This window comes from Erigeron canadensis, chromosome 9, assembly GCF_010389155.1.
Source record: "Erigeron canadensis isolate Cc75 chromosome 9, C_canadensis_v1, whole genome shotgun sequence".
Lineage (NCBI taxonomy): Eukaryota > Viridiplantae > Streptophyta > Magnoliopsida > Asterales > Asteraceae > Erigeron > Erigeron canadensis.
Window position 1 is genome coordinate 33,472,930 of NC_057769.1, and position 17,908 is coordinate 33,490,837.

At 33.3% G+C, this 17,908-nt stretch overlaps 1 protein-coding gene across 1 annotated transcript; it reads right to left on the reverse strand.

The window, feature by feature from the left end:
• Window positions 1–7,067: 7,067 nt before the first annotated feature.
• On the reverse strand, window positions 7,068–17,550 carry LOC122583627 (tyrosine--tRNA ligase 1, cytoplasmic-like). Its single transcript, XM_043756012.1, has 16 exons — window positions 17,336–17,550; window positions 17,140–17,236; window positions 13,824–13,929; window positions 13,658–13,719; window positions 13,077–13,219; window positions 12,854–12,959; window positions 12,662–12,722; window positions 12,423–12,501; window positions 11,937–12,084; window positions 11,436–11,719; window positions 11,248–11,341; window positions 11,059–11,164; window positions 10,887–10,969; window positions 10,225–10,370; window positions 7,685–7,743; window positions 7,068–7,291 (listed from the first exon to the last, which is right to left on the reverse strand). The coding sequence occupies exons 1-16, from the start codon at window positions 17,533–17,535 to the stop codon at window positions 7,068–7,070; spliced, it is 1,998 nt and encodes a 665-aa protein (XP_043611947.1). The 5' UTR covers window positions 17,536–17,550.
• Window positions 17,551–17,908: the final 358 nt, after the last annotated feature.

The following is a 17,908-nucleotide window of genomic DNA, read 5'->3' on the forward strand; positions in this document are numbered from 1 at the left end:
TCATTGCGAAGGCAATTAAGTTTGTTTGCATTATCAATGCACATTTTCAGTTGTTCTTCCCATGTAGCAGTTTTATTCTCCAAATTCTGACCAAGATTCATATAAGAACAAACATTATAAATCTGTATTTTAATGATTTAATATGAAAAATCACCAAATTCTATAAAATTTAACAATTGCGCGCAGTATACTTCTACTATTTTGTCTTGGTTAAGGTGTTCATATGAGGGCTTTTCTCATGTGCTAAGAGTAGTATTTATGCTCTATATTTATCAAAAGTGATTATCAAAACATTCCAATATGAGTCGATGTTTGTCATATAGTGATGTGTGAAATTGTATGTAAACATGGTAACTTAAATGATTATACCCATATACAATTAACTTAAATCATTACAAAGTTCCTTATCTATACTATATTATAAAAAAAATAACTCTTTTTATTTTTGGTAATGTTGAAAATATGTAATATTTTCACTTAACACCCCTTAAAATATTTTCATATACACTATCCTCTTATCTATACTATATTATAAAAAAATAGCCCTTTTTATTTTTGGTAATGTTGAAAATGTGTAATATTTTCACTTAACACCCCTTAAAATACTTTCATATACACCATCCTCTTAACATTAATGATTAAATTACACTGCCAGTCCTTTATCATTTAAAATATGTCCATTAACCTTTTACATTAATTATATACACAGTCGTCCAACCATCACACCGTCACCGCCACGACCACCGTCGCATAGCGCGGGTACCGTGCTAGTATTAACAAATAGTGTATCCGTGTAATGCATGGTAGCTAAATTTGCTTTAATTATTTTAGCTGTAACACACGACTAAAAGGTTGAAGGCATAAGCATCTGATGTCCATGATAGTTGTCTATCAGATAGTGTTATAAGGGTATTATGCTACAAATTTGATTTTTTTTTATTTGGAAGTTTATCCACATTACCATTCATTGTTATGCTGAATTTTTAATTCAACATAATATTTTTTTAACATTAAAGAGACTTTTATTAATCGAAAGCCCAACACGACACTAAATTACATAATAAATTTATAATATGATTAATATATATTTTTTTTAAAAATAATTAACTTTTTTCAATTTTAATTAGTTAATGTTGCATTAGAATTTTAATTTTTGTTTGAAAGGTGTGGATCATTTGCTCGCAACAGGGGATCTAACTTGCGTTGTATTAACCGGGTCCGCGCTAGAGAGTCCCTTATCCTCAATACCTAGATGGAGGAAAAATCTCCAACTAAACTGTCTGAAGGCACGATTAGATTTGATCAAAATATTAAGTGTAAGAGCAAAACTAATAAATACTTCAAAATTCAATATCTTATAATGGAGTAGAAATAGTAATATATATATATATATATTAGTTCTAATACCCGTACGATGTACGGTAGTTATATAGATTGTATCATATAGAAATTCGAATATGACTCATACATGATTCGTGAGTATAAAATAAATTGTGGTTAAAGTAAATCGATAATCGAAAAATATAATCCATTCTATATAAATTAATTATTATTACTCGTACTATAGGATACCAAATTAATTAATTAGGCAACGATGTTCATGGATATTATATTGTACTTCAAGTCTTCAACAAAGTAGTTTCCTAATAAAATTAGGATTAGTTAATAAATAATATCGATAGGTAAATTTTTTATTATATCTATATTTGTATATTAAGAGTCGATGATTTATCGTAAAAAATAAAAAAATTTAATTTTAATTTGTAGTTGTATATAAGGAATACAATACAATTTGTTAGATATTTGATGAGAATATATTGAATATGGTTTAGTCGACATATACAACTTAATTAAAAATTAGGAAACTTAATTTATGATTTAAATAGGACACCTGTCGTTCAATAAAATCGCCATGTGTCGTATTAAGGATGCTATAATCCTGTTTTAGTTTATTGGTAGATATATATAGGCATCTCTAATATATTTGATACACTAAATTTGGTAAAAAAAAACCAATTTTATTTCACTTCATATTATGCATGAAATATTTATCTTAATTCGTTTTGTTTTCCAGTATTTTACATCATTAGATGTTAAATTTAACGCTTGTATTATAATTAGCTGAAATGTATTGATTATACCATAACTTCAGGTGTTTAGACATTACTTGTAACACCTCAAAATCTTAAGGTAATACTATAATGATAATATTATCATTGTTGGGATTATATGTTATGGGTTAGGTGATGAATTAGTTGATATAAAATATGGATTATGTTCTTATGATGTTATCATATTTATAAATTATGTTAATTTCGGGTTTGTAAAGGAAATTTTGTTATAAGATTAGAACTTTTTTAATAGATCATGATTATTGTAATGGTGGATTTAGATATAATGGAAACTAACCCATGAAAATAGTAGGTTAAGTAGGTTATTTACATATACCAATGTTAGATTAAATTTGGTTATGATGGAACTAAGCTAACTTGTATCATGACGATGGTTAGTAGTTAAATGGGAAGTTTGCCTTCAAAAGTCAAACTAGCCAAGTAAGAATAGATAGAGTGAATTGACTTAGTGGTGAAAGTTGTTCAATAAAGAATATTTATCGTACTCGTAATGTTGTTTATATGTTAATCTACATAGGTGAAAAGATTAGATGCAAAATTGTTGGTAATTGAGAATAAATCACAAAAGGTAAATAACATATATAGTAAACGGGTTGATTGTTAAGTTAATATGTGTTGTATGGGGTAGAGATTCAGATAATATTCATAAGGAGAGAAGAGAGCGAATATATCATTTATATTTTTTTTAATCTTGTTTTATTGATTTTTCTTTCTTTTTTTCCACTTTTTTTTTATTTTTTTTTATTCACTCATTCTATAAAAAAATTTCGAAAAAATATATTAAAAAAGTTTCTAATCCGGATTAGTGAGCTATATATATATATATACAAAATGGTACAGTACAGGCTTCGTCCTTAAGGATATTAATAAGGGATAGCTGATAGAAGTGATTAGTCATTGAGGGTGGTAGGTCATAGAAGGTGATCGATGATGGGGTGATCTAATTAACGGGCTCCGCCATGGCTATGCCTTAGACTGAGAGGCTTGGCCTATAGTTTACGGGCTACGTCTTATGAAAAAATATATATTCTTAAAATTTTTTTATTTTTTATTTTTGGAATTGGTTAACTAATAATAAAAATGGAAAAAGGAAAAAAAAAGTTAAAAAAAAATAAAATAAAAAACGAATCATCTTTTCCTTATCTCCTTAATTAATATTATTATTATTTTTTATCTCTATTCGTGAAACATTGCGTGCATGATTTCCGAGGCATAGCAACGGCTATTTTGACAAGTTTGAACGGCTATTTCATAGTCTCTTTTTTTCCCTCTACTATATTTTACCCGTAAATATATAGATATAACTTTTTATATGCAGATGCGAAGCCAGGATTTACAGTTGATGGGGGCTCAACTGTGAGTCGTTGTATAGAATATATAATGTAAAAGATATAACAATTTATTATCATGTTAGTACAATATAATTTTATGACCATGATTTACTTCCAATGTAAAGGTTCTACTTGCACTGTCACAGCTAAAAATCAGATATTTATATGTTGGGAGTAGCTCGGTTTGAAAAAATCTTTATACTAGTCGGTATAAGCTAGCTTTGCAATAAAAATCAAGGACAATTAACGGGGGCTAAACACCTGCCAGTCCCTTACTCGTTCTGCCCATGTTTATATGTATATATATCATGCTGATGATGAAGACGATGTGTTGGCTGTGCTCCACTATATATTAATATATTTAGGAAAATGATTAATCAACCTAACTCATATGCCTAAAAATCAACCTAAAACCTTAGAAATTTGACATGTGGATTCCACTAATTCTCTTTCCTAATTTTGCTCACTGATTTTTTCACATGTAATCATCTTATTATTAGGCATACCTTTAGGCACATCAATTAGGTTGATTAATCATTATCCATATATTTATTATATGAATTTTCATTTTAACCCTAGATTATCACATAAGTAAATAATCTACTTCATAATTTTAAATATTATTATTTTTATATTAAATATACCACACTATTATTATTTATGTTATTAATATTATTTATTATGTAATATTTTTAAGTTTTTGTTTTTAATGGAATTATGTTTACAAATAAAAGAAATTGTAGTGAGTGGTGAGTGAGTGATGACTTGCTATTAAAAGAATTGAATGAGGGGTGAGTGTGTGGTGAATAAAGTGAAATAAAGAGATTGGTTGGAAATGAGTGATAAAAAATTAATTGGTTGAAAATGAGTAATAAAGTTGAAAATCTTGATCAATAATTAAATTCATAGATCAAAATTTAAAAAATAATTTTTGAATTTTGACCATTAGTTTTAATCTAACAGTTCAAATGTCTTGGTAAAATTAAAAATAACTTTAAAAAGTCCCTATCTTACAAAAAAATTAATACATATATAGTAGTTTTAGAGAACAAACACACAACGCAAATTCGTTTGAAGTGATAGAAAGTGACATAACTTACCTTCTTATAATTGGATAGGACACTCTTAACATCTTTGATTACCTTCTTGTAGTTTGGTTGCGCACTTTTAACATCATTGCCTTTTACCTTCTTGTAATTAGGTAGCTCACTTTTAACATCTTTGGTTTTTAACTACAGTAGCAAGAACAAAAACAATAAAAAAAATATTCCATCAAGAACAAATCGTCTTTTGTTTAAAATAAAACAGAATCTCACGTTCTATATTTATAGGAGTACATTATCTAGGAGTTTTCAAAAGTTTTGGGTTTTATTTCACAAACATGTATGATTCGAGTTCCACATACTGTTTAATTGGATATCAATGTAGTGTTTCAAATCTGACTATTGACTAATACAAGTAACTATTAAAAAAAAAATGATGAAAGGAGAAGTAACAACCAAAAAGAAAAGATCAAACATGTATATATCTTACTTGTTTTAGTGCTTTCTCAAGTGTATCCAAAACTTGTTCTATATCAGGGCGTCGTGTCCAGTCCGGTTCTAAGCAAGAATACGCGGCTTCCGAGAAATACTTGAATGATTTCGGGCCCATTTGTTTCCACAGATCTGGAAGGATTATATCTTGCAATGTTCTATGTTCATAATGATATTTGGCTAATTCAACCAGCGACTTATTATCTTGGTATGCTTTTCTCCCACACAAGATTTCAAATAAAACGACGCCAAACGAATAGACATCTGACTTATGATTCACACCTCCGTTCTTTAAAATTTCTGGGTCCATATACCCGCGCGTTCCAATAGCTTCACAAAGGTGAATATGGTCCTTTCGATCGGATGCTTGTTGGATTGAATATTCAAATCCAGATAACATGGGAGACATGTCTTTATCTAATAAAATCGTGGAGCTGTTAATATTACGATGTATGATAAGATAATCTTTCCGCTTCTGACCATAAATCATCCTCTTCGACATCTCACTATGGAGGAAGCTTATCGCTTCGGCAACTTGCACGCATAACTTCATTCTTCTACGCCATGTGAAGGAGGCGGGTACGGGTTCACTTAAATGCATGATGAGACTTCCCCTGGCTTGATAGGTGTATACGATTATTTTTTCGCCTCTCTCCTCACAATACCCGATCATATTGACTATACGATAATGATTTATACTAGAAAGGACAGAGATCTCAGTCAAGAACTCAATGTTTCCTTGCCTCCTATCAAACCTTCGCGCAGAAACATCTACCATCGATCCCCAACTGCGCAGGAGACGCCCTTTGTAAACGGTACCCAAACCACCTTTCCCGATGATATTTTCATCGGCAAAGTTATTCGTGGCTTTTACTATTTCTTCAAGTGGTATTCGTAAGTCGTCAAGCTCCCTGATTGTAGATGATGTAGATGCCATATATATTTATATATTTCTAGTAATTTTTAATTTTTATATGTATGTATACACAGTGAAAATCGATCAATGGTATTCTACATACTACTTTACATATGAATGTGAATCTTCTAAGATATAGATATATATTGATATATTTGTTAGTTGACTTAAAGTTACACCTGTAACCAAGATATACAATTATACACGATGATACCATATAAGCTTTTAATAATAATATTGATGCCATTATTGAATTGATTCAAATCTCACCTGTCAACTACTCGTATCGTTTTTGAAGGATACCACATTTTAATTAAGGAATTAGTTTCTTGGAATGTAACTATCTTTGACCGAATGTCTATAGTAGAATAAAACTAAAGTTATGTGTATATATTGTATGTAAGCAACTCGAAAAAATGTTTATTGTATGTAAGAAAACATACGTGACAACCATATACATGTGTCACTTGTCAGATTTTAATTGGTTGAAACGAATTCTTACATACAATAAACATTATTTTAAAGTTGTTTACATACAATGCACACAACCTTAGTTATTTCCTACTAGTCTCGCACCCGCGCGATGCGGCGGGACATTGGAAAAAAAATGCTGGTTAAGTAGCGGTATCGTGTTATTACATGAATGTATGACTCAACTCAAGTGTTTCTTAGTCCGGCTGAAAGTGCAAACCGTCGTTGTTGTTTTAGAGTGAGCGTTTTTTATGTTTATTGATTATTAAATTCAGTAACGCGTGTGTGTTCTTTTGGTATACTATGTAAGCAACTTCAAGGAAGGGAAGAAACACGCATAAGGTTTTATTTTTAAAGGTATTTTTGGAATTTCAGAGATAAAGTGTTTGATGGTAGTATAGATTAAAAGGGTAAATTAGAGATTTTAAAGGTAGAGTGTTAAATTGTTTTGGGGCTAATTTGTTTATATAGATAGTATAGACTATAGACATTTGTTCAAAGTTTCTTACATTCGAGGAAACTAATCCCTTTAATTAATGATCACGTCGTTAGCGTTGCCATATCAGCTTTTGACTATTCTAGCTGGTTCTCTAGATATTGAACTCCCAGGAGATTAATAAGCTAATAACAGATCTTTTGTGTCTTTCGAGATGACTCCCTTATTTCCTCCTTCATCCTCTCCCTACGCTTTTCCTGCGAGGCTTTTGAATATTAGTCTTGCTGTCCGCTTGAGCACCTGGAGCAAGCCACCTGGCGATTGAGGGGTTCTGCAAGCTGAAAAGAAGTCGTCTTTCGAATCTGCTGCACAACTCGTGTTATATGCGCTCCAGCGACATGAAAAACTCAAAATTGGCTGAAAGTCATCCACAAAGTCAACCGTTGACATAAAAACTGGGTAGCATATATCTAAATCAAGATGTTCTTGTATAATTACAACTAGTTAAAACAAAACTGTAGTTTAAATCATTTTTGCAATCTAATTGAAAGCTTAGAAAATCTGTACGTACATATTTTGGATTTAGTTTCAACTTCAATGAGTAAAGACACACTCACACACCTAAATTTTTCAAGTTTGAGCATCTGTAACGGTACTTTAATTATTAAAAATACCTGATCCATCGCTGCACTGAAAAACGAATGTGCAAAGACCAACCTCCAACGCTGATGCAATAGAATCTAAACTAAGTCCAACACCAGACCACAATTAGCTACATAAATATTCCAAATGACCTCTTCATGCTTCCATCACGTCTTTTTGCCTGTTCAAACATGGATATATAACGTGTAATACTTAAGTACCTTGCAACTTCAGCACGTCATTTGGCGTGTTCAGCAATTTTGGAAAATTCCTGTAGCTTCTTTTTCCATTGAGCCTCTCTCTGATCTCTCCCCTGTGCCGTAATTCTGCTTTGTTGTTGTGAAAGCAGTCTGTACTAGCATAAAATCCAAAGATGTTAGACGGGTCAAATGAAAAAACTTTAGCGATGAGGAGAGCGTGTTAAAAGTCATGTCATGCCAAATAATTTCAATGCAACTACAATAGAGATTTTTAAGAAAACAAAAATGTCTTAGGGTCAAATCGACCCACCCCATTTCAACCCATACAAAAATGACATGTTTCAAATTGAACCTAAGACTAGACCAAGACCCCTTACACAACTCGCTCATCTAGCCAATTGTATTTGTAAAACGTTCACATAAGGTGCTGTTATTGAAACTATTGTGGAGTGACTGTAATAATACTATTAAGAAGATCATGAAAACAAAACCAAAACCAAAATTCAGGAATTTAGTATACCTGCTCTTGAATGCTCTCCTCATCATACTCCTGCTGGTGTTTTCTAAACTCAGCAACAGAGTCTTCACCTCCCGTTTCCAAATACTGATATAAAAAAAAAGAAAAAACTTTACATACTCTAACTTGTTTCCATTAGGCAAATCCCATATAACAGCAGCCTAGTCTGCCAAGTGCCCTTTTATACCCATAAACCTCAAATTTACCCAAAAATAGCTGTTCCATTTATTTGGAAAATAAAACTGAAAACAGAGATCGCTCAAGACCTCAAATAAGATTTACCAATATATACAGAAACAAAACAACATGAAACATTAAGATATATATATATATATATATATATCTAGCAGACAAATGTGTAAACGACTCAGGTAACAACACAAGTTTTGACCACGCAGGCAGCCACCAATGCGATGTAATCATTAAACAATAGCTGAAACATTATATTGATTCAGTATAGTATCAGCATACAATCAAAATACTATGCTAATCACGAAACTAAACTGATGATTAACCTCTCAACAAAATGGTTAATCACTATATATACTAATCAAGATGTGCTGGTCCAAATCTACAGGTCCATGGGCCTAACCTTAGATTCAGACGAATCTACAAACTTGTCCCAATTTAGCTGAATATGTCCGGACTTATCAAAACACACAAAACAATGTTTAACTCAAACTATTACAAGTTAAAGACTTTGACAATCTTCTAGAATGTAACACCCCAACAAGGCGGAATTATGAGGGTTACATACTAAGCACAACACGACATGGAAATTAAGTAGAGACAAGTCTAGATGCATTAAAAAGGATTGGAAATCCATACAAATCATTCGATTTCAAATACCGGATCATACAAAAATGCATAAGGAGCACGCCCATCAAACGTTTACAAAATAATAGTTCAAAAGATGGTAAATGATCCTAAGCATAATCCATAATCGGGAACTATGAATCACGGATCCATGAAGTCTACGTCCAAGTCCAATCCTAGCTCAAACAAGCAATTAATCATCCAATACGTCTTTGGTTAACCTGTTCACCTGAGAAGTGTACTAAAACGTGTCAACATAAAGTTGGTGAGTTAGTAGGTTTGAGTAATGAAAATCAAGTGTGTCGGGATATCAACCGTTAACGATACACGAGGATTAGGACACCTAATTACGTCCAAGAAACCCTAAAAGGGTTTCACATTATCACAAGTCAACACAAGTCAAAATCAACGTCCAATAATCGTCCATATACATGCAATATCGTCCATATTTAGGTTAAACAACCCATATCCACAGTAATGATCATACCGGGTGTGGATTCGTCAATCCACCGTCCACGTCCACGTCCATATATATATATGAATAACATAACGTCTTATATAACATACAACAACGACCATCATCACACATATACGTCCATTAACGCATACCACAAGTAAACAATTAGATAACTAACGCCTCGTTCCATATCATAACAAAGTATATCGACCGACAACATTTAAACGACCAAGTACACTTTCCACCCCAAATAATGTAAACATAGGGGCTACGAAAACTCACCTTTGCCTTGAATATCGCCTTACAATCGAGTTATAAGTATTTGATGAGAGTCACACGTCCAAACCTATTAATATATACACAACACGTTTTTATTACAATCTTTACTTGGCGTTTTAAGATGGCTTATAACTTTAGTTGACTCTTAGGTTTTGTATCCAATACAAAATTGGGTCGGGTTTCAAGTATTTAACGAACTACTAACATCCGGAAGTCCTTAATGTTCACGGCTTGTAGTTACGTTTATAAATCTCATATCAATATGCAAGTATGTATTCCTATATATTTATTTTGTATTAATATGGGCTGTCCCTTTTGTGAGCCCACACCAAACGAGTCCCAATTTCTTTAGTTAACAAGGCTGAGCCCATAATATTTGAAAAGGATATAACAAGTAAAGATGTATCAGCTGAAATGCCATCAACCAAAGATCCGCGAATCATTTGAAAACTGTCAAACTGAATTTTGACAATGTAACAGTGAAAAACTCACCTTTCACCTCCGCTTATCTCTTTCCCTTCAACCTTGAACTCGTTAAACCAAGGAAATACAATGTACTTGATGTACTCGAGGCATGGATTCTCTTCAACAACATTGGGCGGACAGTACGCATTATTTATCTTTGTAACAATCTCAGCCTATGCCATTCATCATGCACAAAAGTTGAAATTAGAATAGTGAAATGTAAAAAGGTAAACCATCCAAATAGGCTGGTTGAAGCATCAAAAGATAAACTTTCTACTAATTGAATTAACTTTATATTGCTTCTATCACATATCACAATTATTAATGCAAGCTTTGATCCTTGAAATACAAGGTTGCAATTTTGAGCCAATTGCCTTAAATGGATCAATTTGGGTAATCGTTAATCTTTAATGCATCAAGCCTGTTTAGTTAGAAGATTCGACTATAAACAAAACAAGTTATGACTTATGAGTCACCCTAAGTGTATAAATGCATCAAACCTCCTAAATCGCTTTATAAGGTGTAAACAGATTTATCTACATCAATTTATCATCAGTATTACACATACTTGGTCAACGGCCGTATCAGTTTTGGTTTGGTCAAGCCGTATCAATTCTGACCCATTACCCAAGCCGCCCATTTCCACCTCTAATTAAGATTCGAGAAAGTAGGGATTGATAGGATCGTACCTCCTCATCCTCCATAAAGATGGCCGAATTAGGATTAGATTTTGACATCTTACTTTGTCCTTCCAGCAAACCAGAAAGCATGTCTACATGGAAAAAGAAAGACACACAAATCTAGTTAATAAAGATAAAAAAAAAAAAAAAAAACCCGTTAACTCACAGTTTTGGATCTTACGATGAGATAATATGACAGGCTTGTTTTCCTTCTTAATTTCCTTACAATACTCCCTAGCAAGAACATTCACTTTTCTTTGATCGTTGCCCAACTGACAAATATCAGCCTGTTCAATGAACACAAATAAGATTGATGACTCGTCAAACAAAAAAAAGATGTATCTAGTTATAGAAATGAGTAAACAAGAACCTCAAGAAAAAATATGTCTGCACACTGCATGCATGGGTAGAATATCTGGGCAAGAGTCAAGTTCTTATCATTCCGACCCATAATTTTACAACACCTAAAAAAACATCGATAATGCACTAATATGAAAGCTTTCATGATAACGTTAAAATCCGAGAAATAAATCATATTCATAAAAATAATCTGTGTACTTCGTTATTCTTGAAAGTGTGTTTCTTCGGGCAATATCCAAAACTAGAGGCCAGTAATCAACTGCTCTTCTATTAATTTCTTTGGACGACCAGATAAATTCCACATTATCTAAATTCATCGCTGAGCCTTTCCAGGTTTCAATAAAGTATTTTCCAACAACTTCGATTTTTTCCAGATCTCCACCCATTTTGTCGTTTAACAGTGCAAACCAGTCTGCTATCCAAATTTTTACTTTACAACCAGCAGAAGTCAGCTTGTTAACATTTATAGTCTTCATAACACCCTGCTCGACAATAAACACACAGACAACACCAACACATCAGCCACACAACTGACAGACAGTTTGACATTTATCAAACTAATCTTTACTTTGTAATCTAGCCGTTTCTAAAGGCAAGATAAGCAGTATCTCTCTGTCTACAAAGTTTTGAGCTGTAACTTTCAAACTCTGCAAATTGCTAAAAAGGAAAACCAACGTAATGAGTTTTCTATTAACATACCTGAGCTATATGCATTCTACCAGACGGTTCAAACCCATCGTAGGAAATGGGTCTGGGCTTGTTGGTAAGAAGTTCCCGGAGTTCTCCATCCTCAATGCATTCTTCCCCAATGCTCCTCACAAGATTAAATTTTTTTTCCATGCACATCCTAAACACAAAACAACACCATAACTCTTCTTCTCAATAAACATTTATAAAAGTTAATATTACGGCCATTGAATTCCAGTATGCTTTCTGAACTCTGCGATTTTTGTTAATTAAACATTCCAAACACACTTTAAACTCATAGTTAAAGTCTAGATGGTTTTAAAGAGCATATTGACAGTCACTGGTACTAAAGATCTTATAAACAGCAAACATTTCAGTGATGTTCACATTAGTAGATCACATTAAATAATGTGAGATTTAGTAACAATCAATTATCAATTCACAATGAATTAAAAACACGTTGGGAGAAGATAAAGATAATTTAGAGAGGGGACATACTCTGTGGTGGAATTAGGATGATTTAAGGGGGATGATAAATCCTTCAATGACATCCCTCTCTTCTCTGAATCTAGATGACCTGTCAAAGCATATTTAAAAAGTAAAGGTTGAATTGGATACACGCCAATAATAACATCTTCCAAATCATATAAACAATCAAGAAAAATCATTAATGACAAAGGGAACACACAATCCAAACTATGTGCAAGGATAATGTATAAAGACCGAAAGATGCTTACTTTTGACCTTCATCAATAACTTATTGGCATCCTTGTCATTTTTGAAATGCTCGCGCACAGGCTGAAATAGAGAGACATCTCACGTTAAGAACTAGTAGGAAACGGAATTTCATGAGCTCAATGCCGCATGTAAGTTATGCCATTTACTAGGATAAACACGCATAATCATTTACTTAAAAAAATTTGAAATACCTGCAAAATTGTATTTATAGCTTTCCATAGTGCTGGTTTCAAATCACCAGGATGCAAAAGCCCTTTTTCGTAATCAGCAAAAAGCTCTTCACAACTGGTATAGTCCCTGATTGTAAGTGGATATATGACATAAACAAGTATCAGATGAAATCCCATTAGTTAATGACTATAAATCAAATTGCAAATGAAGCTTGACAAAGTTTCTAGCTATGAAAAAACTCACTTTTCACCTCCGTTTTTCTCTTCCCTTTCAACCTTAACCTCGTTAAACCAAGGGAATACAATGTACTTTATGTACTGGAGGCATGGATTCCCTTGAACGGTAGAGGGACAATATGCTTTCCCTATCTTCTTTTCAACCGTGGCCTATGCCATTCATCATGTACAAAAAGTTAAGAGTAAACGAAATGCAAAAAGTTTAACCATCTTAATAGGCTAGCCGAAACATCAAAAGATGTTAAGCTATAACAACAAACTTTGTTCTTTGAAGCAAAGCAATTATGGCACAGTTACCTATAAATGAGTCTCTTTTGTTACTGTTCTATACTTAACGCGTCAAACATGTTAAGCTCAAGGATTTAACTATAAAGATAATGGGTCAAAAGGATCTAAAGTCGTCCAAAGTGTATTCAAGTACATAAAACCTCTGAAGTCGCTTTACTAAGAATAACTCCCATAAAGAATTAGAATTGACTAACAAGTGTCTGTAGGTTGCCTGAATCAGTTTTGAACTGTTACTAAACCCACCCATTTTGCCACCTCTACGCAAGATGAAAAGCAGGAGCAGAGTTGAGAAAACCATACCTCATCGTCATCCATATAGATGACGGATGAAGGATCAGAATTTAATAAACTAGGAAGCACGTCTGCATAGTAAAAAACAACAAACACAAATCACCTTAATAAATGGTAGTAGTAAACGACATAATAAGTTTAAAAAAAACATTGTAATTTATCGTTTGACTTTTACGATGAGATAACATGATGGGCTTGTTTTTCCTCTTGGTTTCATGACAGAACTTCCTTTCAAGTGCATTTACTGTTTGCTGATCCATGCCTATTTGACAGATATCGGCCTATTGAAAAGAACAAATGTATGATTGACTCATTGTTGGTCCCTCGTCCCTCTCACTCACAAACACAGAACAGAACTAAAACTATTCTTCTTATATCACCATACGTCTTTTACAAATGGTTTACACACATATATAGTTTTCCAATAGACACTACGAACCATCATACCTCTTCACTAATAGGTATGAATATCTAACATACACAACTTTTCCTAAATGACACTTCCCTTCACTAACTAACTGTCTAACCGAAAATAACTTCCATTCGGTTGTAGACTTTATTGTTGACACTATAGACCCCTTAACTTATATACGTAACTTCCATGGATTGATAAATTAGTATCTCAACACTCCTCCCTAATTTATTAATCCATGCCTTTGTTATCTTCAAGCTCCATCATCTTTATCCTTGAACTTTGGCTTGTTTCCATTTCCTTTGTCTTGATCTTTAACACGAACTATGTCTTGAACTTCTTCAATGATTTTACTTCTCTTGTTCTTGTCTTCAATCTCATCTTGATCATCCTTTTTAACTCTGTCGGTATCTTCCATCATTTGTATCATCTCATAGTCTTGAATCTCCAACAATATGTTTCTTTTATCACGATCTTCGTATTCAACTTTCTCGGTTCTTGACTTGATGTCTTTCTCAATCTTGCTTTCCTTTTGAAATCTTGATGGCGTCTCTTGATGCTTCTTGCATTCACCATCGTCAATTCTTGGTTCTTCTTCTAGGAGTTTCTTATTCGGAAAAACTCCATGGTTCTTTTTCTCAAGCGTTTCTCTTTTTGTCTTTAACTCTTTTATCTCTTCGCTTGTGCAATCTCTTAACTTCTTCAGGTTCTCAAACTCCTTTTGCATTTGTTTCTCAAATGCTATCTCTCTATCTTTCATTTTCTTCTCGAACTCTTGTTTCCCCATCTTAAAGTCTTGGAGTAATTCAAACTTCCAAAACTCTAGTTTACTTCTTAAATCACTTTCTATCTCTGACCTTATGTCATCTAACTTTCCTTTTGGAATTTCATCTTCCTTAATGAGAATTCCATTTCCTTTCTTTTCTTCTTTTCAGGATGTTGTCTCTTTTTCATCCTTAGTAGTAACCATCAATAGCGCTGGTTTGTCATCATCGAACACAAGGTTTGCTTTTTCTTCTCCATGGTTTGGTTTTGGACAATTTGCAGCAAAGTGTCCAAAATCTTGACAGTTATAACATTGTACGTCCTTAAGTTGTCTTCTTGGATAGTTTTGATCTCCAGGGCTTTTCTTCCATCTATCGAAACTATCTTCATTTCTATTATCTCTCATGAATCTTCCTTGGCCTCTTCCTCTTGTCTGATTACCACCTCCTCGTTTATTATTTCCATAGTTGCGTTCATAATTTCTGCCATTCCCTTGGCGTGTGAACAACAACTTCTCACTATTATCTTCTCCACTTTCTTTTCTAAACTTAAGCCTTTCTTCGTAAGTCTTAAGTTTCCCAATAACCTCCTCCAATTTCGCTTCCTTAAAATCAACAACCATTTCAATGGTTGCTACTATTGGTATAAACTTATCTGGCACTGCGTTGAGTATTTTCCGTACTTTCGTTTGTTCATCAAATGTCAGTCCACATGTAGCAGCCTTTGTAATAATACTCATCATCTTTCCGGCAAATGAATCTATTGATTCATCTTCTTTCATCACGAGTCTCTCAAATTCTGATTTCAATTGTTGCGAGTGTGTTTGTTGCACGTCTTCTGTTCCAACAAATCTGGCCTTTAGTGAGTCCCAAATTTGTTTTGCTGTTTCACATCCCGCAACTTGCATTTGTAGATCTTCTGGCAATCCTTGAAATAGATACGCTGATGCAGAACTATCTTTCTTTACATCGATCTCCTTTGATGTACTCGTTTCTTCTAACAAACCCCATACTCCATTTGCCACTAATATCTTCTTCATTCTTATGGCCCATAAGGTATAGTTCGTATTGTTTAGAATTGGACATTGATAGGATGATAACGGTATGTCAACAACATGATTGTTGTTTCCATTTTTATCTCCTGCCATATCTTTTCGATTTGGTTTTCTTCTAAAACCAAGATAATTCTAACAATTGTTGAACTTAACTTTCGTCTAACCACAATAATTCTTCAAACAATTCCAACGTTTTCCTAACGCGAATTGTAATAAGAAAATTCTATATTTTCCTTTATCTATTCTTCTAATAGAAATAAAAATTAACAAGTATAGAAAAGGTAATAATAAAACCTGTTAATGTTTATTCCCTGGGCTTTCACTTATAATTTGGTGGGCTTCTCTTCAAAACAAATGTCACGCCCTTTAATCCAAAAAAAAAAACTGCTCGTTCCTTTTTTTTATTCCCAAATGTTCTTCACGCTTGTTCCTGTTCCTTCTTCTTTCTGTACGAAAATTAGGGCTTTTCTTTTTTCTCCCTTCTGATCAAATGATGGTGGTGGTTAATCGGTGTTATACTTATACAACGGTGGTAGTTTTCTTCCTTTCTTGCTCTTCTGATGATGATGGTTACTCTGTTCTTTCTCTTTTCCAGCATGGCAGCGACGGTTTCTTTTCTTCTCAGGCAACACACGGGCGGCGGTTACTCCCTCGCACAACCGGTATGTTTCTCTTTCTCGCTTTTCTTTCTAAATCCTTTTCTGTTAATTGATTCCCTAAATCAATTTGATCTTAGTCTCTGTCTTCTCTTTCGATCGGTTTCTCTCGATCACTTTTCTCTCGATTGATTCCCTGAATCAAATCGGTTCTTTTCTCTGTCTCTCTTCTCTAAGCGATCCTTCCTTGAATCGCTGCTCTTCTTCTCTGGTTCGAACGACCTTGGCTCTGATACCACTGTTGGTCCCTCGTCCCTCTCACTCACAAACACAGAACAGAACTAAAACTATTCTTCTTATATCACCATACGTCTTTTACAAATGGTTTACACACATATATAGTTTTCCAATAGACACTACGAACCATCATACCTCTTCACTAATAGGTATGAATATCTAACATACACAACTTTTCCTAAATGACACTTCCCTTCACTAACTAACTGTCTAACCGAAAATAACTTCCATTCGGTTGTAGACTTTATTGTTGACACTATAGACCCCTTAACTTATATACGTAACTTCCATGAATTGATAAATTAGTATCTCAACACTCATTAAAACTATCAAAACTATCTTCATTTAGAAAAGTTTAAACAAGAACCTCAAAGAAAAATATGTATGCACATTGCATGCAGATATAGATTATCTGGCCTGCTATCCAACCATCCTTCTTACTCTGTCCCATAATCTGACCGGACCTAAAAGGTATAACAAAAAAATCATTGATAACACAATAATATGGGACCAGCATAATTTGAAATATTTAAAAACTCATTAAAAGATAAAAATCCACCTACTTCTTTATTTCAGAAATCTGGTTTCTTCGAGCAATATCTATAACCAAACTCCAGTAATCATTTGCCTTTTCTTCTATTTCCTCAATTTCATTAAAAGGACGAATCAATTCCATGTTATCTCCTAAATTCATCCCTGCAGCTTTCAAGACCTCAATCGAGTAATCTCCAGCATCTCGGATTTTTAGCAAATCTACATCCATTCGGTTGTTTAAAAGTGCAAACCAATCAGCTATTAAAAGTTTTACTTTACAACCAGCCGAAATCAGCTTATTAACATTAATGATCTTTATAACACCCTGATATGTCATACTTTATAACCATTTCCCACAATGTATTTAGTTGCTTTTGTATGGAATTTGAGTCGTTATCGTATACATTTGGTGCGTTTATGGTATGTGTAAGTGATTTCAGGTTATAGCACGCGAGACAGATAATAATGGCCAAAAAACGACTTAAAGAAGGATCAAGTGGAGTTCGTGGATGAACCGGGTGAAAGATATAGTGAAAAAGAATGTTAAAATGAAGAAATTGTGATGAAATGAGCTTAACACCCGTTACATGACTTAACTGCCG

What these genes read in the sequence shown, in the direction of transcription:
- LOC122583627 (XM_043756012.1), bottom strand. Translation starts at nt 17,535, where the DNA reads ATGGATGTAGATTTGCTAAAAATCCGAGATGCTGGAGATTACTCGATT. An exon ending in TCTATATGGATGACGATGAG is followed by an intron (nt 13,220 to 13,657) that starts GTATGGTTTTCT and finishes TGAATGGCATAG; the next exon opens with GCCACGGTTGAAAAGAAGAT. An exon ending in GAGATAAGCGGAGGTGAAAG is followed by an intron (nt 7,744 to 10,224) that starts GTGAGTTTTTCA and finishes CAATGGAAAAAG; the next exon opens with AAGCTACAGGAATTTTCCAA.